We start from the raw sequence: 22,123 nt of genomic DNA, 5'->3' as shown, positions 1-22,123 counted from the left end.
AAAGGATGAGGAAAAAAGACTAATTTAGCAACAAAATGGACATCTTTTTCCCAGATGGAGAAAAAGTTTAAAGTCGTAGGCATCAACCAAATAAATTTACCGCATCTCTGGGGCGGGTAAATTAAGAAAGAAAAAGGCGGTTTTTAGAAGTTAATAAGCGATTTAACATTTTTTTAATTTAAGAAAATATATGGATTTTGAAGAAAGATAAAAAAAATATGTCCTACCGGAAGTGTTTTTGCTACCGTGTCCGGAAACTTATTATATAAAACATGTTTTCTTTAACAACTTAATCTATTAGTTTGTTTGGTGAGAGATTTTGTTCTTAATTTCCAAATTTGATTTCTCGCACTGACTTTTGTAATTTTTATTTCATATTTTTTAATTTTAATTAATAAATATATTGCTTTCTAGTTTCAAATTTATCTTTTAATTATTAACTCTTTTATTTATATTTATTAATAAAAGAGTTAATAATTAAAAAGATGATTTGAAAAATTTGATAACAATATATTTATTAATTTTTAAAAAAAATTAGCAACATGAAATAAAAAAAAATACCAATGTAAGTAGGAAAGAAATCGAGCCTAGGACACAACCATTTGACTAAAGAAACTAAAGTGTCAAAGTATAAAAGAAAAACATGTTTTGTAAAATGCGTTGTCATACTGTAGAAGCCCAAATTTACCCAGGCCTGCACCAATACCCACCTAAACTAACCCAATTACAACCCAAACCCAATCAGCCCAATTATCAAAACCCTAGCAGCCCACTAAGCCCAAAACATGAAACCCTAGTCTCTGCCTCTAGCGCCGCGCCCCTAACCTCAGCCACCTACCCTCTGCTCCACCTGCTCTCTGTCACCACTACCGCAGCACGTCTCCAACCTGCAAACAATAAAAGCAGAAACAGACAACACAAGAAAAAAAAGATATTTTTCTTTTCATTTTTCGGTTATAAAGCCGAAACAGATTGTAAAGTAAAAGGGGGGAGATCGGTTTTTAAAAAAAAAACGATATTTGCATCTGTAAAAGCTCTCTTTTGCAAACATTCAAGAAATAAAAACAACAAATTTTCTAAAGGTGATTTTCATTTTATTTTTTTATCATTTTGTTTTATACCCTTTTTTATTGTTTTGTCTATTTCGAAATATCACACAAAATAAAAAAAGGAATAAGCTTCTTTTTTTTACCTTTTGGTCGCCGCCGGAGCGTTCAGGGGGCCGAGGAGAGTCATCGGAGAGAAGGAGGGAGACTTTTAGTCTCCCCGCCGCCGTGCACGGTGGCGCCGGCACCGGCGATCGGAGGCCGGTGCGGTGGCTCTCGGCCGGATTTTTGGAGAGGGGAAAGGAGGTTTGAGAGAAAAAGGGGAAGGGTTTTGAGTTTTTTTTTTAGAAAAGTGGCAGAAATTATTTTTTTTTTTAAATGTTGGGCTTAAATAGGCCCCCAAAACGACGCCGTTTTGGGCAGACCTCTCAGGCACCAAAACGACGTCGTTTTGCGCTACCCGCGGGCGACCCGACCCGTCCAACCAGGATCCGCGCGTTTTTGAGGCTAAGGGTCTATTTACCCTTTTAGCCCTTCCGCATTTTTCCTATTTTATAATTTAGTCCCTTTTTGTTAGGTTATTTTATTTTTAATTTTACCCTAAAATTTTGTTCTGATTTCATTTAAGTCCCTCGAAGTGCTACGTTTTGGTGGATTGGGATATTTTTCACCTCGGTCCCTCTCCTTTCAAGCGCGTCACGGATTAATCTTTTACTTCATTTCATTTCTGATTTTTCCTGTGGTTTTATTTTGTTTTCAATTTAGTCCCTTTTTATTATTATTCAACTAATTATTATTATTATTAGTTTTATTTGCCCTTTTACTTATTCGTTAGTTTTTTTTGTTTATTATTTATTCTATATATATATCTATGTATATGCATTATGCTTGTACATATATTTTTATAATTTATTTATATATACGTACAAACGCATTCTTTTATAATTTATAATTTATATATATATGTCTATATATATCTATATACCTTTTATTATTTTCCTATATACGTATATGTACATACATGTATCTTTTATATTTATAATTTCCAAAATATGTATATATACACATATATTTTAAAATGCATACCTGCTCATACATGCACACTTTTTATAATGTACATACTTATATTTTATATATATTTGTATTTTATAACCTATTTATATATATATATATATGTAAATACTTATATTCTTATATTTTATAATTCATATGTGTATATCTTTTATTTATTTTCTTCATTTATTTATTTATTTACATGTCCATTATTATTATTTGTTATGCTTTATATTGGTTTATTATTGTACATACGTGATTAATTTTATTTATATATATATGATTTCTTATTTACTTATATTTTGTTTTCCTCGAGATTATTTTGCTTACACCATCATCATTCCATTACGCCCATTTCTATTTAGATTTCAAAAAAGAAATTTTAAAAAATATAAGTAATATTCGGTATTTTGGATCTTCGAGAGAATCGAGCCCTAACGTATTGGGTTCCGACTTTCTTCGTTGAACTTAAATAATCGAGATTACTCTTTAAAAATGATAACAAGCTCGTTATCAAGAATTCAATACGTTGTGTCCTAACGCATTGGATGTGACATGTTGTTTTCTCGAAACGAGAATTTTTCGAAATAAATGTAATATTCAGTGTTTAATATTTTGATAAATTGTGCCCTAACGTATTGGGTTGCGATTTCTTCATTTGATTTAAACAATTGAATATTCTTTTAAACTTTATTACACGAATTTTTTTTAATATCGGGAATTAAAAAAGGATCGTGTCCTAACTTACTGGTCGTGATCCCTTTTTTAATCCAAGATAATTAAATATCTTCTAAATAAGCACTTTTCATTCGCGTATCGGGAATTCGAGACATTATGTCCTCGCTTACTGGATATGATTCTCTTTCTCGAATAACGTGAAATACCCTCCTTTTCTTGAAAATTTTCAACGTTTTAAGACAAAGGATCGTATTTTAAATTTCTTTAAAATTTTCAATTTTCGACATTAAGACATTGACTAATCAACTAGGTACCAATTTCTGGGCGTTACGATGGTGCTAATCCTTCCTCGTACGTAACTGACTCCCGAACCCATTTTTCTAGATTTCGTGGACCAAAATCGTTGTTTTAATAAAATCAAAATCGTTTATTAAAAACAACCACTTTTCCAGGTGATCCAATCACACCTCATTAAAAAGGATTGGTGGCGACTCCCGTTTTCGTTTTCGTTTTCAAAACCCAAGTCGACCCCGTTTTTCATCCAAAAAATGGTGTCAACACATACTTTCTATTTTTCTCCAAAGTCGATTTATTCTCCTCAATCTGGGGGGAAATTAGCCTAAATCTCTAGTTAAACTTTTTCTTTTCTTTCTAATTTACCCTCTCTCTGGGGCTCTTTGTTAAATCGCAGTAATAATGTGGCAAAAACAAATAAAACAAAATGTTGGTTGAAGGATGAAAATGAAGAGACGGCAGGATCCAATCTTCCTTTACTACTATCCTTATTAAAAAGCATATAATTAAAATGTAAAAAAAGAAATAATTTAATGTAAGAGTAATAAAATTGTAATTACCCAATTTTGCCCGGGTTTAAAATCCCGAATTACAAATGGGCCACAAGGCCCAAACCAAAACAAATAAAGGCCCGAATACAGAGGCCCAAGACAGATAATGAAACCCTTGGGTTTCTAATCTTCAACAGCGCCGCAAGACGAGTCCTCTGGATCTCCATGATCTTCACCTGCAAGGAAACAAGCATCAAGAAAGAAACAAACAGCATATGGAAAGAAATCATGGATTTGCGAATCAAAAATATCAGCAGATTTCTTTCTTTCTTTGATTTATTATTATCATGGCTATAAAAAGCCTTTGAATACACTGTAATAAGGGGATCGAAAAATCAATACAAAAAAAGGTATTATTTTCATAGCAAATAAAGTACCAAAGAGCAAAGATCAATCAAAAAATCAAAAGGTTGATAGTTTTTTTTCGAACTTCAGTTTCTTTTCTATTTATTTTACCCGAATCTTTTTTTCATTTTTTTAAATACACGAAAAGGGAGAAAAGGAATACTTACTTGTGGGAAGGAGACGAGAAACCCCATTTGCTCCGATCAGATCGGGGTTGAAGGGGCTTTGCATCCATTGTAACGGCGGCGGCGGTTGACTGTTGGAACCCTAGCAGAGGAGGCTAGGGTTCATAAGTTTTGTTTTTTTATAAATATGGCAGAAAGTGATTTTTTTGTTTTAAAATGTTACTTTTATAATAAAATTGAAACAACGCCGTTTAAGGGGGCAAGATCCGCGCGTCGACCCGACCCGGATTCAGGATCCGCGTGTTCTTATGCGGAGGGGCAAATTGCGCTTTAAGCCCCTCCGCCTTTTAATATATTTTCAATTATTTTTTTATCTTTTAAATTTGCCCTTTAATTTATTTTCAATTTCAATTTAGCCCTACTGGAACGATGTCGTTTTAGAGGAGAAGGGAAAATTTCCCTTCCAGCCCCTCTATGTAATCCGCACGTTTAATTTAATCCTCCAGACTTTATTTATTTATGAATTTACCCTAGTTTTTTTATCATAGTTTAAAATTAGTCTTTTTTTTAAATTAATTAATTTCAAAATATATTTTTTTTCTTTCTTTCCTTTTAAGCTTATATGTGTAATTATTATGTTTATGATGTATATATTTGTTACCTTATATATATATGTACGTATATATATTATACTTTCTATACATATTTTATAATTTATATATATATATACACATATATGCAATCATTATCTTTATGGTCTATATTTATTAACTTACATATATATGTACGTATATATATATTATACTTTCTACTCATATTTTTATAATTTCTATATATATTTTTCTTTATTCTCATAAATGTATTATATATATAAATATTTTTCATATAAATTTTATAGCTTTTTTTAAATTTTAATGTATATATTATGCGTTTTTTCCTTTATATTTTTGTTCATTTGTTTGTTGATTTATGTTTTCATATTTTTGATACTTTGCATATCATTGGTTTTTTTAATTTTTATTTATTTGTTTGTTTATCTTATTTATATACAATTGACGTATTTATTATTGTTATTTGTTATTGCAATATTTATGCATGCATTCAACATAACATTACATCATTTTACTCAATTTTAAAAAATAGAAAGTTTTCCAAATTGAGATAATGCTCGTATTTAGGATTTTCAAGGGAATTGGGCCCTAACGTATTGGGTTCCGATTTTCTTTGTTAAATCCAATAATCGAGCATTTCTCTTTAATCAAAAAATAAGAATTCATTATTGGGAATTCAACACGTTGTGTCCTAACGTATTGGATGTGACGCATTGATTTCTCGAAATGAAGATTTCTTTTAAAAATAATAAAGGAAATATTCCGAGTTTGAGATTTTAAAGGAATTGTGCCCTAACGTATTGGGTGTGATTTCTTAAATCTTGGATAAGTGGATGTTCTTTTAAAGTAAAGGAAATATTCCGAGTTTGGGATTTTAGAGGAATCGTGCCCTAACGTTTTGGGTGTGATTTCTTAAATCTTGGATAAGTGGATGTTCTTTTAAAGTTTTATTGCACAAGTATTTTGGCCCAATTCATTTTTGGGGAAAATTAGAATGCTGTGCCCTAACGCATTGGGTGTGGTATCTTCTTTCTCTGAAATAATAAGGGTCTTAATACGTAGCCTTTTAAGTTTTGCTAAGGATTACGTTTTTCCAAATTCTCGACCTTAAGACATTAATCAATTAATTAGGTACCAATTTTTGGGCGTAATGAGGGTGCTAATCCTTCCTCATATGTAACCGACTCCCGGACCCGTTTTTTTCTAAAACTCGTAGACCAAAGCCGTTTTTTTAGGTGATCCAATCACACCTCAATAAAAGATTGGTGGCGACTCACATTTATTTTGTTTTTTAAAGTCGACACCTAAAAATTTTGTTTTTCAAAAAGATGGTTTCGACTTAATGTAAGAGTAATAAAATGATAATGTTTGGAGCTTTAGGTTTCTTAGAGTGATTATAAAGAGAAGAGTAGATAGTAATTATAAGAACTTCTAATATTTTAGATGTGCAAATATATGTTAAAAATGAAAATTGAAAGCTAAAGCAATTAATTGGATGTGCCCCAATTTGAGAGAGAATTAGCCTTAATCACTTTCGTAAAAGACAGCAATTGTTCTTAGTGTATGTATATATATGTTATGGTCAAACAAACCATTTGGTTTTGATAACATTCGGAATTTGCGTGGTAAATTTAATAAAGATTCAAAACTTTAGTGGGTTTGTATAGAAATATAAAAATTGATTCCAGGTTTCTACCGCTAAACAACTAAAGAAAACTGCACCAAAATGAAATTTTCCATACCAACCATTCCATTTTTTTATTTTCTTTTTCTTTAAAGTAGGGGAAAAAATGGGTAAACTACCAAAATAGTCACTTTTGTTTGATTCACGTTACATTTTAGTAACTTATGTTTGAAATGTTACGTTTTAGTCACTAACATTATCATGTTGTAACATTTTAGTCTCTGAGTGTTACGGTGACGTGGCACGTTAAATCATCATTTCTAATGAAAATTTTAGGTTAAATTATACAATTGGCCCTTATATTTTTTTCGTTTTGAGCGATTTAATTTTTTTCTTTTATGTTATTTGAACTTTTCTTTCTTTTCCATTCTCTTTTCCTTCTCCATTTCTTTTAACGTAGTTAATCTATGCATTCCAATTGTTAAAACTAGTCCCCATACTTTTTATTTTTAAATAATTTAATTTTTTTCTTTTCTTTTCCTCTTCCTCTTATTTTTCTCATTTCTCATATTCTTCATTGCGTAAACATAATCTTAACCCACCAAATAAACCAAGTCATTGTTTCTTTGACATGATTCCTAAATTGAATTACACTTAAAACCAAATATCAATCATTCTTAATCAAATTTCGATTTGAATATAACCTAATTTTGAAACTAAAATTGGGTCTAATTAATCAATATAAAAAATCATACGTTAGAATTGTAAAATAAATCTAAAATAAAACTTAATAAACCAGGATCTATTATGTCAAATCATCAAGAATAAATCAAGAATAAAACTAGATGTGGAAGCGTACCTAAATCCATGAATTCCTTGAAGTTTTTTTTAGGGATCTTGAGGATTTGATCTTCCAAATTAGCACACAAGAAATTCAGAGAATATTTGTTCTTTCCTAATTCCTAATTAGTTCTAATTCCTAATTAGCCCATCATTAATTAGAACTCAATTACTAGAGTATCTACACATATTTAACCCATACTTTATTTAATAATTAAAGCCCAATAAAACTCTAACCAAATTAGATCAATTTTAATTTGGGCTAACCTATCATGATAGTAAATAATAACATGTAATTACCCTTATTATATATGTGATGTCCATATTTTCCAACATCATATCCTTAATCAAATCTAAACATAAATTGAATTCTTTATATTCAAAATAAAATTTTTTCGTTTCCAAACTTTTACAGAATTGTGTAGCTTATTCCTTGCCTTTTATTTTATTTTCTGACAAATAAAATTAAGCAAACGATAAATTTGATCTAAACCTTCTTAGATATTCCCAAGCAAGCTTGATTGAAAGCCGAGCATGGATGAACCAAAGAGAGAAAAGGAGCATAGAACCAATCTAGTTTGGGTAAAGCTGATGGTAAGTTTTGTATAATGGTCGTTTTAGTCATTAAAAGTGTAGAACTCATTTGAAGAATTCATAAAACAACATAATTTCAAGAAGAAGAGAATGTTGTAGGTAAGATAGATAAGGTGGTCGTGGGGTTGGTTAGGAGGTTAAGGGAATAGGTTTGGGAAACTTTGTTAAGGGTAGATGGTCATAAATCACGACTGGCGAGGTCTTCGAGTGAGGCGAGATTGTGGATTAGGTCATTGAGAGATCCAAATTGGTTCATTAAAGCAATGATGGACGATGAAGGTTTGTAATTGTGGGGTAAAAATATACAAAGCAAGTTTTATTCTGGTTTCAGCTTTCGCATTTTTCTTTTTTCATAAACATAAAATGATTTTAACAAATGGAAAATATAGAAAAACTATGTTAAAAAGATAACAAAGGGAGGAAAACAGAGGGAGAAGTAGAAGAGAATAAAAAAAGGAACGTTAAAATAACATAAAAGAAAAATTAAATTACTCAAACAAAAATATACGGGACCAATCGTATAATTTAACCTAAATTTTTATTCGAAATAATGATTTAACGTGCCACATCAGTTTACTATTATATTGTTAACGATAATTAATGGTGTAGTGAATAAAATATAATAATATCTTAACATAAATGACTAAAACGTAATATTTTAAATAAAATAATTAAAATATATCCAATATAAATAAAAGTGACTATTTGACAGTTTACAAAAAAAAAAAAAAAAAGGGAGGAAAGAAGATCTTATACTCAGCCCGGAAACAAAGGGAAGGAAAAAGGAAGCATAGAGAAACGGGAAAAAATAAAATAAAAAGCCGAAAACGCAAATTATTGCCTCCCTCCATTTTTCTCCCACATATAAATATTTTCAAATCCAAAATAATCATAATTAAATAATTATTAATTTCATTAATTTGCTCAAAATTATTTGATAATTAAGTCCTCACCCTCCATTTTTGTTCTTCTTGTTGCTTCTCAGATCTGAACTTTCTCAGAAATTTAGGGGCGAAATCGATTCGGCAAATCAGCGAGGAAATTAGATAAAAACAGGGCGTTCAATACTAGAATCCGATTCGAAATGGATGATTTTCCAGGTTTACTGGCCAAAGATTTTGGGATCAAACCCCAAGGCAAGTCAGCCCCGATGGCACCTCCTAGAAATCCTTCATCTGGTACCAATTACGGGTTTGGATCCGATTTTATCCGGTCCTCATACGGCAACGACAGATCATCCTCCAATTCCATTTTCGACGATCAGGATCGCGACGGACACATGTTTAACGACGTCTATGGTGGGCCCCCAAAATACTCCTCGGAGTCTCGAGCCACAGCTGAGCAAACGTCGTCGAACGATTACGACTCATTTTTCAAGGACTCTAAGCCGCCGGTTTTTGACAAGCCTGTTTACGATGATGATCTTTTCGATGGATTACCCGGGGTCAAGAGCTCTTCATCAGCCTCGGCTGCTAAGTTCGACAACGTTTTCGGGATCTCCCAGTCTACGTCTCGCTCAAGGGACAAGTCCCCGGGCAGCTCGCCGTTTGATGATCTGCTTGGGAATTTAGGGACGAAAGAGTCTGAGACGAAGACGAAGAGCGAAAAAATGAAAGCGGAGAAAGACGCGCCTCTTTTTGACGATTTGCTTCCTGGTTTTGGTCGGAGTAGCTCTCCTGCATCGGCGAGGTAATTTACTGGTTATAAGGCTTGGGTTTTATATAAATGAATATTGTACACTTCTATGTTGTATGTTCATTTTTTATTTTAGAGTTTTCCGATTTATGGTATTTTGCATAAATGTGCTTCGCATTTAAGTCTTCAGTTTCTGGGATTTGGTTGTGATATTGGCAGCTTAGACATCCGCAGTTAGCTAATAATGGGGCAAAATATTTCAATGAAATTAGTATTCTTAAGCCCAGTTTTTTATTAAGCGGACGTGGTTAAGATTTTAGTGCTTTTTTCTGTAAGTGCACTGATCAAGGTTATGTTTTACTGGTTGTCTGTTCTAAATATTGACAAGTTAGCCATTTGTCCAAAAATGTTAGATACTAAAGACAGCAATTTACTTGCAAAAATTTACTTAGATTACTTGAAGAGCTGGACCTATTTGTCAATTAATGCCTCTTTATTGTCAAACCAGGCTCACACTTGCTTGAATATAACATTTTATTAGAAATTTCACATGAATTCAGATGTAGCTTTATTTGTCCTACTTCGTCCTGCTAGCCTCTGCAATATTTTTGTTGGTACAGGAATGATTGTCATCTTCTGTTTATTTCTTCTTGCTCATTTAAGGTGCCAAAGTTGCTCGGTGGAATTCATTAATTAGGCTGGATTGGGTAGGTATCATGTTGGTTATCCAATGTTTGTTAGAGTAGGACAATAGCAATAGGTAATGCCAGAAACTTTGAGTATTTTCTTGTGAGATTTATAAACATTTTTTAGTTTTTAAGTCATTTGATGGGTAAAATTTAGAAATAGGATGACGCTTTTACTGTAAATTGCCTATGTGTTAGATGTGGCCACTATGCCAGAGGTAAGTGGACCAAACATGTAAAAACTTATTGCAAATTTGCAATTACAATTGTGTTTAGTTTAATTTGAAACTCTTTGTGCATGTCACTGCTAGCTTAGTGTGAAGAAAGGCAGTAAAACGACTACTTATGTTTATGGTACATTTGAACTCTAAACATATTGTATGAAGCTTGAGATATGTATCTTCGGACTCTAAACTTACTTTAGAGTTTAGACTCTATATTTGTCTTTTGTTCTTAATAAGACTTAGCCAATACCATGTAAATATTAGCTGATATCATGCTCCATTCTTTGGACAGGTCAACATCAGATGCTGCCCCCCAGAAACCAGCCACTAATTCAAGGAAGATTGGCTCTAATGTCATGGAGAATCCTTTTCATGCCTTTGAATCAACATCAGACACAGCAGATTCATCCTCAGGGCTGTTTGTGGACCCTTTGGAAGAAATAACTAAGCTGAATGGATCAGGGAAGTCTGGAGTGTCATCTGTAAATGAGGGACTATTTGATGATATAGATCCTCTTGAAGGTCTTGGAAAATCTGTGCCTCTGTCAACTGAGATCAATAAGAGAGGAATGGATAGGAGCCCTTTAAGAACAGCAAGTGGATCGCAAACTCCTGCTAGTAAAGAGCCAAATGATGAAGATTTTGAGCACTATACTAAGAAAAGGATGCCTTCTACAGAAAATTTTCCTGAATCTCATCAACCTGTGTTTGACATGCCTAGTATGTCAACTGATTTTCATAGCTCTGTTCATCACACTGCTAGCCCTCCTCCTTACTCAAATTTTGGTTCTAATGACACTAGTTCCCAGGTAAATGCAACTCCAAGATCTGAGGAGAACTTTGACACATCTGAAGATGTGTGGCTCACTGTGTCAGAGGTTCCTCTCTTTACCCAACCTACTAGTGCCCCACCCCCTTCAAGACCACCACCTCCAAGACCACCACGAGTTTCAAAATCAGCGACAGGCTCATTTTCTTCCTCAAACGCAAAAAAGAAGATCAATGACAATTCTTCTTTCCCAAAATCAGCTCCGTACAAAGACACCCCTCATTCAACTCATGCTGCTGCAGGCAGCTCTGCTGCATCTCAAATTGATGAACTGGAAGATTTTGCAATGGGTAGGGCCTGGAATAATGTGGACCATGCTGAAGATTTTTCTGGTGATGATTTTGGGACCAACTCAGCTGCTGCAGCTTCTGCTGCTGCGATGAAAGAGGCAATGGATAGAGCAGAGGCTAAATTTAGGCATGCAAAGGAAATGAGGGAGAGAGAGAATTTGAAGGCTGCAAGAAATAAAGAAGCTGGTGTAATGGATAAAGATGAGAGAGCTATGCAAGATGCTTTGGGTAGAGAAGCTAGAGAAAAGCACGAGAGATTGGAGCGTGAGAGGCAACAAAGGGAAAGGGAGGAGGAAGAGAGACAGCAAAGGAGATATGAATTGGAGAGGGAAAGGGAGGAGAAGGAGAGAGAACAAAGAAGGCTTGAGAAAGAGAGGGAACAGGAAAGGGCCAGACAAGCTGTTCAAAGGGCTACTAGAGAAGCTCGTGAAAGAGCAGCAGCTGAAGCTCGTGTGAGAGCTGAAAGGGCTGCAGTTGAAAAGGCAGCTGCTGAAGCTCGAGAACGTGCCGAAAGGGCTGCAGTGCAGAGAGCACAAGCTGAAGCCCGTCAAAGAGCAGCAGCTGAGGCAAGAGAAAGAGCTGAAAGAGCTGCTGTGGAAGCGAGAGAAAGGGAAGCAAAAGAGAAGGAAGCTCAGGAGAAGGCTGAAAGAGCTGAAGCAAAGCTTAGAGCTGAAAGAGCTGCTGCGGAGAAGGCTGCTGCTGAGGCTCGAGAAAGAGCAGCTGCTTCTGCAAGGGCAAGCCAGCAAAATAATGACAATGATCTTGAATCCTTCTTTAGTATGGGTTCTCGACCAAGCAGTGCTCCAAGACCAAGAACTAACTCTTCTGTAAGACTATAAGAATGTCATACTGTATTCAGCTTCTGCTTTGTGTTGTAGTATCAGCCTGTCCCGTTTCTAACCCAACCTTTTGCTTTTGCAGGATCCCCTGTTTGATGGACAAAATAAGGGAGGGCCTGAAGTAGCTAGGGGAACATCTGCCGGATCCTCATCTAGCATGAGGAAAGCTTCTTCAAGTGCAAATATTGTTGATGATCTCAGCTCTATTTTTGGAGGTACTTGCAAACTTGAGATGTAATGATCTTTGTGAATTTGTAATGTTGTATATATGTTCTTCTCCATAGTTGATAACTGACCAAACTCCTTCTCTTGCTAAAGCTGCTGCATCCTCATTTGGGGAGTTCCAAGAGGTTGATGGGGAAACTGAAGAAAGGCGAAGAGCCAGGTTGGAACGCCAGCAAAGAACTCAGGAGCGCGCGGTATGTATTTTTTGTTGCATGATTTAGTTATCTTTTCTCTCTTGTCATGTTATAACTTATAAACTGCTTGCTAGCTCTCTTTTACCATTGAGTTATTGTATCCAGACAAAAGCACTGGCTGAGAAAAATCAACGGGACCTTCAAGTGCAAAGGGAGCAGGCTGAGAGACATGTAAGCAGATGCAGTGAACATTCTTTTTCTTTTTACTTTTGTTCATTCTATTCTTTTTCGTCGTCTTTTTATTTTTTGAGTGGGCTTTTTGTTGGAGTTTACTTGTCAATGCGATCCAACCTAAAATTTTCTCCTGACCCCTGCCTTCATATCATATACATTGCACAATGGCACATTTGATTGCTCTTCACTTCACTCTGCCTTCTTTAAGGTCAGGGTTTATAAAGTTAACTCTAGGGCAGGTTACACATTTCTTTGTACTAAACTAGTAACCTTTTTTTTGAAAGGATTGTACTAAATTACTAATATATACAAAGGAAATCTGTTGCTTTGGCTCTGGATAAAACTTACATGAGGAAAAATGAATATTAACTTGGTTCTTGATCCTTTAACATAATTATGTGGAGACTCCTGATAATGTTATATATAATAAGTTGAAACTTGGTCCGTATTTTTGTCTCAATTCGTAACCCCCAGTATCACCAGTGAGATGCCTTAGGACTGAGGAATAATGTCATATATGAAACTATAGGTTTTTTTAGCATGCCCAACTAGTCTTGCACCCGAATGTTATGTTAATTTGGATTTGATTGGCTCAAGTATTGAATGTAGAATAATACATACTGCGGTGAAAAACTATTCTGTCATGAAAGCATTATGTATAATATATGTCTGGAATTTATAGGTTTCTGTACATACGTGCACATGTCTGCAAAAGTTTATTTTAGCTAGTGTTTGTCTAATATTGATCTATGATCTTATTTCAGAGAATTTCTGAAACACTAGATGTTGAAATCAAGAGATGGGCTGCTGGAAAAGAGGGAAATTTGCGTGCTCTGCTGTCAACATTGCAATATGTGTGTTATAACTTATTACAACCATTTAATCTTCTTTGTCCTCTCTTGCATAGTATTTTATGTAGGAACCAGCTATCTTTCTTTCCCTTTTTTTTTTTTCCCTTTTTTTGGCTATATATCTTGCACAGTTCTCATTTTATTGCCTACTGTCTGATGTACAACATTTTTGAGATGCTTCATACAAGCAGTAGAGGACTTCAAAGCAAAGTATGAGATACATTGTTGAAGGAAGACTGAGCGAGAGGGATTCAAACATAAGAAACTCCTTGAAATTTAACTCTAAGCTTTTTGATAATCTCCTATTTAAGTTGCCCAACTCTTTTACATTCACTGCATTGTTGTTATGTCTGATGGATGTTCTGTAACATCTGATGCTGATTTTAAATAGAATTCAAACTTGAAAGGATACAGGACTGGAAAGCTGTCCAGCGGCCATTTTGTTAGCTTAGACTTGTGATCTAGCAGACTTTTAGAATTAAGGACTAAAAGGCATAAGAGTATGTCTTTAGAGCTTCTCCCCTTACATGATGTTCACCAGTTGGCTCTCACAGTTTCATTCTTTCAGTCAAGGAACTACTGTTGTGACAGGCATGCAATTATTTAGTGGGCATTATAGTTTCTTGAACCACTGTAAGGTATGGTAGGAAGGTTAGAAAGGATTAAGGAAGGAAAAAGTTTTTAATCTAATGGTTGAGCTACATAACATGTGGCATCCCTGTTCTTTGCTTGCTACCAAATGAGCCAGTGTAGGTGGATGTTGAACTTGGTGTAAGCATCTAATACACACAATCATGTAGGATACATGCATCACAGGTTCTTGAACTTACCTATGCCAACATTCATCTGAAGGTTTGATTAAATTGATTGTGATGACTACTGCTATGACATTGACAAGATGTCCTTCGAAAGTGAATGGAAAGAGACCTTATGAAATTTTCATAGTTGTTTCTCTTCATCATTTTGTTTATTTGAATGTGTTGTAGTACAAATTTTATTTGGTTACTGATTTAACTAATTTGTCTCTTGAACCTGTTTGATATTAGGTCCTTTGGCCTGAATGTGGTTGGCAGCCTGTTTCTTTGACGGATTTGATTACGGGTGCTGCAGTTAAAAAGGCTTACAGAAAGGCAACACTTTGCATCCATCCCGATAAAGTCCAGCAAAAAGGTGCCAATCTTCAACAGAAATACGTTGCAGAGAAGGTGTTTGACTTGCTCAAGGTACTTGGTAAATCTTTTGACTGGAGCACTTCATGGTTGGTGTGCCATTTTAGTATTAGAGCCTTTAATTATACTGATTTCCATTTGTATGATGCTATCTTGCATCGGTCCTTCATTTAGTTTTCTTTCTCAGATAGCTTCATTTTGTTTCCATTTAAAACAGGAAGCCTGGAACAAGTTCAATTCAGAGGAGCTGTTCTGACCTTCGATTCTTGGGTTATATAGCTAATCAAATTCATGGTTTTACACCGTGCCTTGGAGTGGAACACATGACTGTTCTATCTGCTGCTGCCTGCTTTGGTTTGATGAACCATTAATGAGCAGTTAAAGCTTGTCATCGGCCCGGCGCTGCTTGAAAAACATGGGAGGGTTACGTGAGAGGGTGCAGTACTGTTATTTGGATCAGGTTGGTGTATATTAAGCTTCATCCAGCTTGTGGCTATGGAAAGTTATATAATTCAGCGAATGAATCAGTTAAAATCATCCGCCCCATATGCATAAGATGAGGGGTATTTTGTGTTTATTCTTTTTATAATACGAATATAAATTGGCAAATAGGGCTTTAAAACAAATAGCATGATATAGTGTATGATTGTTGAGATGGTTGGTATATATCCTCCTTTTTCTTGTTTCTTTTGGTCTCTTGTTAAGGAAATTATTTTTTAAAAAATTCTATCGTTTAATTTTAATTATTCATATTCGACTGTTTGAATGCATAATTTCTTTTTCAAAACATAAATAAATAAATAAAAATTAAGCATACTTATATTCATTTAAAGAAAAACAATATCACGTGTTAACACTCGCATTGGAAAAGGCTGTAATTTGATGCACCTTGAACCAACTTTTGGTTTTGGAAACTCTGAATTCCGTCTCAGTCAACTGCTGCGGCATCAACTAAATGTATTTCATAAATTAGAAGTCTGGATCAAATTTCATGTTATTAAGACAAAAAGTTAATAGTTCGGTTGGTTGGATTATAGAAAACATTTGTTAATATGCCATTTTTTCCTTACTATTTTTCCTCTTTTTTATTTTCATTCCTAACATTGTTTGTGGTATTTGGACCACCATATTCGTCCTATTTATTTTTTATTTAAGCTTATCCCAGTAGGAAAATAAATAGTATATCTATCGTGTTTCAGAGAGAAGGAAAATTGAGGAAATCAGTGGCATATATTCTCCTAAACTTCTTGTGGATCAGAGAGCTTTGCTCTTCTCTTCTATTGAATGCTAATCAATCTTTTCTGCCTCTGCCTTTGCCTCAAAAATGTTTGATGGTTGAAGGAAAATAATTAAAATTGGAAGTAGGTAAAGAGGTTCATCCTGTCGTGTGGAGTGATAGTATTAAAATGGCTATAGTGGGGACGAGAGCAGTTGGGTTGTCAAGCTTTCCATCATCATCTTCATACCTTAGTTGGAATTCCAGAGCCACCTATTCTTCTTTCTCCTGCACACTAGACCTGTCCATGGGCCGGCCCGGGTTCAGGCCGGGCCCACAAAAAATTTTCATCCTGTTTACTAGGCCCGGCCCGAAATATGGGCCTGAGATTTTGCCCAGGCCCGGCCCGAAGAAAAAATTATGGGGCCCGAGCCCGGCCCGGCCCGGCCCGGCTCATTTTTAATTAAAATTAAAATTATTTTTTTAATAAAATTAAAACTAATTGTTATTAAAATTAATTGTTAGCAAAATTATCAAATTATTAATTGTTAATTGTATTAATTGTTATAATAAATTCTAACATTTGATTAGTAAATTTATCAAATTATTAATTGTATTAATTGTATTAATTGTTGTAATAAAATCTAACATTTGATTAGTAAATTTATCAAATTATTAATTGTATTAATTGTTGTAACAAAATCTAACATTTGATTAGTAAAACAAACTTGATGTTTTATTATTATTATTTTGTAACACCAGTCAAGGAAATGAAAGTAAATAAACTTAAAATAAAAAAACTATTATATTTTAAAAATAAAATATACATATTTAATATTTTTCAGGCCGGGCCGGGCCGGGCCAAAAAATCTTGCCCGAGGCCCGGCCCATTTTTTAAACGGGCCTAAAATTTTGCCCAAGCCCATATTTCGGACCTATATTTTTACCCAAACCCTCCCATATTTCGGGCTGGCCGTCGGGTCGGGTCAGGCCGCCCGGCCCATGGACAGGTCTACTGCACACTATCAATGGTAAATTTATCTCGTATATAGCTACAATTTTCATTTCCAGTCATAGATAATAGCTACAAACTCTCTGTTTGCTGTGAAGATAAATTTGATCTAGCTGAACAAGAAAAACTTTATCAGCCGTATCAAATTTGGATCATTAAAAAGATGATTGGAACCCCTCAATTATTTGTTGTTAATGAAGACAAAGAACATTTGTCAAAAACTATTGATGAATGTTATAATAAATTTGATCATTATCAAGTCCAAACAGGAATTGATTTATTATTACAAGCCCATTATCTTCTCCTTAATATTTCTTTAGACTCATAGTTTAAGTCTAAATTTTTAATATCTCCTAAATTATCTATCTTTTCTTCTACTTTACTTTTTACATAACTTAGAAAAATAAAAAGAAGTCATATCAACAAGACTATTTATACCCTTACTCAGAGATGAAATGTTGTTTTTATTTCTAGAGTCTATATGCGTAATATGATTACAAGTTTTATCTTGAAATTGACAGTGTTTCTGATAAGGATTCGGCTTCAAATGGATGTGGCTGCTTCCATGTCTCATTTGTCTTATTGTAACTTTAATTGCATGGCCTTGGTTGTTTCCACGTTGCATGCTCAAATTAATGGCTGCTTCCATCACTTGCTTATGTCATGGTAGCTTCCATCATTACTTGCATCATCATAAGTTTGATGAAATCTTCCACGTTACAAGACTTTTTGTCTGCATGTGGATGTCAGAAAGAGTTTCACATTTTCGGAATAATCAAGTAAAATTTAAAATTAGTACAACTCAAGAGTTTCTTCTTGGGAATTGTTAAATATATTGTTTTGTATAGCCACTACTCCGGTTCTAGTCTTGTATGCATGCATGTTGAACAATTGGTGTGTAACTTGGCAGCAAATGATGAGTAAAATGATTCCTTCTCGTGGATGTGTCACCTGTTCTGCTGTTCAAGAATCGTCATCTCCTACAAGTGAGTGAGTAGGTTTCTCCATTCTAAGTGGTGTGACATAGAGCTACTTTTGTCCATAAGCAAAGCTCATCTTTTGAAGTTGCGAGTTTGCTTAAGAAAGTGTTTTCATTTGGTATTAGCCACCGCTGAGAATAAGGAGGAAGGCAAGCGCCTCAAACCAGCAGCAAAGTCATTGCCGTCTGCCGGAGTTGATGTGGGAGGATGTTATTCCTCCATTGAAAACAATACTTGAATCCCAACATCATCTCTCTCAAATCCAACTCTCTTTCCAAGACAACAAGGTTTTGTCTCTCTATTTCCTCCTTAATTTATTAATAATAGACGGGGTTTATGAATCTTGTTCACATTCCGAACTTGACAGTTGGAAGGTTCATTTCTGAAGAATGGGTGGCCTTATTCATTCTGGGCTTTCTTCCCTAATGGAGAACTTACAGGTATGAACAGTATATGGCAAACTCAGCAGGTCCACTGAAATTGAATGATGGCTGACATTGTATTTGAAAAAGGTCCAAAGGGCTTTTCATTGTGTTCATATGGGAGGGGAGCAAGCACCGTGGAGCCTTTCCTGGTTGATGAGAAGAAAATCACAGCGAAGCATGTAGTTTTCTGGGTTGAAAAGCGTTTGGCAGCTCAAGGAATCATCCCTGTTTGGAAAGAATGATTATTATTATATATAGCATTGGAAAACAATAACACACGCCATGCCTTGTGTAATTATTTCATTATCCATTCTCCCAACACTTTTTTCGTCTGGTATGTGCTATCAGTGTGAAAGAAGGCATCTTTTGTAACAAGCCATCTACTTTTGCTCTATACTCCACAATATTTCGAAAATTAAATTCTGAAATCTGCCAATTTTCTCTTTAGTTAACAAGAGAATATTTGCCACAAATCACAGAAGATATTTTTTTTATATATTTATTTAATCTTCAAACAAAACAACACAAAAATATTGTAAATTTAAATAAAAATCTTTTACCATTCCAACAATAATTTTATAAATATATATTTTTTAATATAATTATTTTTGTTATGGGTGTGATAAAATCTAGTTATTAATAACCTCTACTTATTTTATTTTCCCTTCATCTCACGCTGTTGTGGACATAAGTTGGGATGGCAATGAGGCAAAGTGAGGTAGAATTTTGCCCACCTTGACTCTTAATAAAAATACCCATCCTAAATCCAAACTCAAAATTTAATAGAAGACAGTCCGACACCGTCTTGTCCCACTCAGACCCAGCATTTGGGGTTGTTTGAAAGTGCAGCCGCCCAAAGCCCAACGCTGGAAGGGGCCCAAAAAAATATTTTTTCAACTTTTAACATGGGAAATAAAATTTCAAACTAAAATAAATTAATTAAATGGCTAGGGCTTTCAAATTTTTTATCATAAATGTTTAAACTTTAGGGCCTCAAAATTTTTTCAATTTTTATTGTATTACATTTTATAATATTTTTTTAAAAAAGGATCTAATTTATTGTTTCGCCTAGGGCTTCGAAAATATCAAGAACGGACCTAGCCAGGCCTTGAATTTAATTTAATAATTAAATTTTTATTTTGAACCTAATAAGAATACATTTTAATTCTTTTATTTTTTATTTTGAAGCAAATGAGAATAACTTTTGAGTTTAGACTTAAATCTTAATATATTTATTTATATATTAAAAACAAAAATTTAGTTCATATATATATGTTAGGGCATTTTATAAATATTTCAAAACGAAATAGATTTACTTTAAATCTAATCTCGATTTAGCCTAATTATTTTTATAATTTCACTCGAATTAATTCGACTTAAATTCGTTTTTTCAAAACAAAAAAAAAAAAACCTGACCATAATAAATTGGGTGGAATCAAAACCTATCGGATTTAAAATTTTTTTTCGCGAACCCTAAAATAGAAGAGAGTGAAACTAATTCACGATTGCGGGTTTATTCTGCTGGTTAATTTCAATCAATTTCTCGGGAAAATTACCAATAAAAGCCCTTTATTTCAAAATTTAGTTTTGAAAACAAAATTTAGTTTATATATATATATATATATATATATATATATATATATATATGTTAGGGCATTTTTATAAATATTTCAAAACGAAATAGATTTACTTTAAATCTAATCCCAATTTAGCCCAATTATTTTTATAATTTCACTCGAATTAATTCGACTTAAATTCGTTTTTTCAAAACAAAAAAAAATATGACCATAATAAATTGGGTGGAATCAAAACCTATCGGATTTAAATTTTTTTTCGCGAACCCTAAAATAGAAGAGAGTGAAACTAATTCACGATTGCGGGTTTATTCTGCTGGTTAATTTCAATCAATTTCTCGGGCAAATTACCAATAAAAGCCCCGTTTTAAAATTACCGAAATGGGCCAAGTCCTAAATTAATTACCGGAATGGGCCAATTTCCCCCAAATCATGTCTACGCCAGCGCGTTGTCAGGGGATAATGATGCGATCCGGCTCGGTAGGCTGAGTCAAGTCGATCTAAGTTGCCTGATCGTCAACGGGGAAGTATCATTCCAAAAGAATAGCTTGCTTTTAATCGGTTAAATATGAAGTGAAGTGATGGAGATAGGTTCAAAATAGGTTATGTATGATATGAAAGGATCGACTAACAAGAAAATAAGGTAGATAATTTGATGGATAAATGGAATTGAAATGCGAACTTAAGCATCAAGAATGATCCAACACTATTGAGAGGGTTGTCCCAAGACTTATATTACTTAAGGTGGAAGATGGAAATAGGTGGTTGGACCTCGACCCGTTAATTAACAAAGTAGGAACCAAAGGTATAGTTAGATGGACGAACGCCACACCAGGGTTGGTGATAAGTTCAGAAACAAGTTCGGGTTGATGCCACTAGCACGCTAGATAAGCCACTCGAGACTCGTACGAAATTGGAGAGGAGAAAACCTCACAGGAACAATAGTTCATTCAATAAAATGTCAGAAGTTCTAACCTTAAAATGATTACAAAAGCAACTATTTATAGGCTCTAAAATGCCTATTGAAATTCGGCTACTAATGTGTTCACACAACAATTAAAAGGGTTCACACTAAAACATTAAAGATGGTTCATGAATTCGGCAGATTCATGCATTAGTTGAATGGACACTTTCTTCCCCATTGGTATGTGCATGCATACTTAGCCATGAAGAATCCTTAAGTCCATGAATGTTCAGCATTTAATTGCCCTTTAATCCCCCTTGGTTGAATGCTAGTTACATGGGACATGCATCCCTCTTAATTGAAGCTTTAATGATGACCTGGGTCATGAATGGTAGCATGTACCTTGAAAATTCGTTCTCCTCTTTGTGCATGCACATTATTCATTCAATGCGCTGAATTTATGTGTCAATTCCCGCTTGGACATTCTTGAAGGTGAAGGTGCCATGCATATGCTTTAATTGAATCATAATGGCGTCTTGAGCACATAAATGGGCAATTGGCATTTAACTGATTCAGCCCCTTTTTTCGATGCATGTATGTGCTGGTACATGGGCTTTAAGGAATGCACATGACATGAATTTGGGCTTCCATGTGATCGGTTACAATGCACCTTCATTGAAGCATCTTCATTGCTGTCCATGCATGTATTATCTTCAATGCTGTCCATGCATGTACCTACAAACAAACAAATTAAATTCAGCTAAGAAATTAAACCAAGAAAAATTAAATTTGGCTGGACAAAATTAATTGAAACATGAATTTAATTTGTCCCAAACTTAGACACATTTAAATAACTAATAAACAACTATTAAATATGTATAAAACATAAATTAAATTTAGTAGCAGCTAATTAATTTGTCTCTTATTTAGACACATTTAAAACCACCATTAAACTTAAAAACAAAAAATAAATCAGTTCAAATTGAGACATATTTATGAGCTGAAACTATATTAACTAACTTAATTTAAAGCATGAAATTTATTCCAGCAAGTAAATCAAATAAAATAAAAAGATGGAAAACGAGTTCATTGAGCTAGAATCGAGCTTATTTAAGCTCAACGAGCTAAATTTGAG

General features: G+C 34.0%; 2 protein-coding genes and 2 long non-coding RNA genes across 7 annotated transcripts; 2 read left to right on the top strand and 2 right to left on the bottom strand.

The window, feature by feature from the left end:
• Nucleotides 1-570: 570 nt before the first annotated feature.
• Nucleotides 571-1,405, bottom strand: LOC105784668 (uncharacterized). The gene is made up of 2 exons (XR_001130611.2): nucleotides 1,193-1,405; nucleotides 571-887 (listed from the first exon to the last, which is right to left on the bottom strand). It is a non-coding gene; the product is annotated as an uncharacterized LOC105784668 (long non-coding RNA).
• Nucleotides 1,406-3,607: 2,202 nt separating this feature from the next.
• Nucleotides 3,608-4,617, bottom strand: LOC128042403 (uncharacterized). Its single transcript, XR_008197742.1, has 2 exons — nucleotides 4,135-4,617; nucleotides 3,608-3,798 (listed from the first exon to the last, which is right to left on the bottom strand). It is a non-coding gene; the product is annotated as an uncharacterized LOC128042403 (long non-coding RNA).
• Nucleotides 4,618-8,500: 3,883 nt separating this feature from the next.
• Nucleotides 8,501-15,562, top strand: LOC105784665 (auxilin-related protein 2). Of its 3 annotated transcripts, none has more exons than XM_052633274.1 (8): nucleotides 8,506-9,450; nucleotides 10,599-12,252; nucleotides 12,347-12,479; nucleotides 12,583-12,683; nucleotides 12,789-12,854; nucleotides 13,622-13,711; nucleotides 14,755-14,938; nucleotides 15,095-15,562. In XM_052633274.1, the coding sequence occupies exons 1-8, from the start codon at nucleotides 8,846-8,848 to the stop codon at nucleotides 15,154-15,156; spliced, it is 2,895 nt and encodes a 964-aa protein (XP_052489234.1). In that variant the 5' UTR covers nucleotides 8,506-8,845; the 3' UTR covers nucleotides 15,157-15,562. The 3 variants fall into 3 exon arrangements, with proteins under 3 accessions (XP_052489235.1, XP_052489234.1, XP_012466018.1); XM_012610564.2 differs by having other exon boundaries at nucleotides 8,508-9,450; nucleotides 14,755-14,931; XM_052633275.1 differs by lacking the exons at nucleotides 12,789-12,854; nucleotides 13,622-13,711; nucleotides 14,755-14,938; nucleotides 15,095-15,562 and having other exon boundaries at nucleotides 8,501-9,450; nucleotides 12,347-12,498.
• A 1,542-nt stretch (nucleotides 15,563-17,104) lies between these two features.
• Nucleotides 17,105-18,904, top strand: LOC105784667 (uncharacterized). Of its 2 annotated transcripts, XM_052633793.1 has the most exons (5): nucleotides 17,105-17,124; nucleotides 18,016-18,091; nucleotides 18,211-18,372; nucleotides 18,453-18,525; nucleotides 18,598-18,904. In XM_052633793.1, exons 3-5 carry the CDS (start codon nucleotides 18,283-18,285, stop codon nucleotides 18,750-18,752), a joined length of 318 nt encoding a protein of 105 aa, XP_052489753.1. In that variant the 5' UTR covers nucleotides 17,105-17,124; nucleotides 18,016-18,091; nucleotides 18,211-18,282; the 3' UTR covers nucleotides 18,753-18,904. The 2 variants fall into 2 exon arrangements, with proteins under 2 accessions (XP_052489753.1, XP_052489752.1); XM_052633792.1 differs by lacking the exon at nucleotides 17,105-17,124 and having other exon boundaries at nucleotides 17,868-18,372.
• The last annotated feature ends 3,219 nt before the right edge of the window (nucleotides 18,905-22,123 follow it).

This window comes from Gossypium raimondii, chromosome 7, assembly GCF_025698545.1.
Source record: "Gossypium raimondii isolate GPD5lz chromosome 7, ASM2569854v1, whole genome shotgun sequence".
NCBI classification, from domain to species: Eukaryota; Viridiplantae; Streptophyta; class Magnoliopsida; order Malvales; family Malvaceae; genus Gossypium; species Gossypium raimondii.
Note: the sequence above shows the minus strand (reverse complement) of the source record. Positions and strands in the feature narration are given on the sequence as shown.

Bases quoted from the DNA above. Each gene is read 5' to 3' on its own strand.
- LOC105784665 (XM_052633274.1), top strand. From the start codon at position 8,846: ATGGATGATTTTCCAGGTTTACTGGCCAAAGATTTTGGGATCAAACCC. The intron at 9,451-10,598 runs GTAATTTACTGG...TTCTTTGGACAG, and splicing joins AGCTCTCCTGCATCGGCGAG to GTCAACATCAGATGCTGCCC. The intron at 13,712-14,754 runs GTGTGTTATAAC...GTTTGATATTAG, and splicing joins TGCTGTCAACATTGCAATAT to GTCCTTTGGCCTGAATGTGG.
- LOC105784667 (XM_052633793.1), top strand. From the start codon at position 18,283: ATGTGGGAGGATGTTATTCCTCCATTGAAAACAATACTTGAATCCCAA. The intron at 18,373-18,452 runs GTTTTGTCTCTC...CGAACTTGACAG, and splicing joins TCTCTTTCCAAGACAACAAG to TTGGAAGGTTCATTTCTGAA. The intron at 18,526-18,597 runs GTATGAACAGTA...TATTTGAAAAAG, and splicing joins CCCTAATGGAGAACTTACAG to GTCCAAAGGGCTTTTCATTG.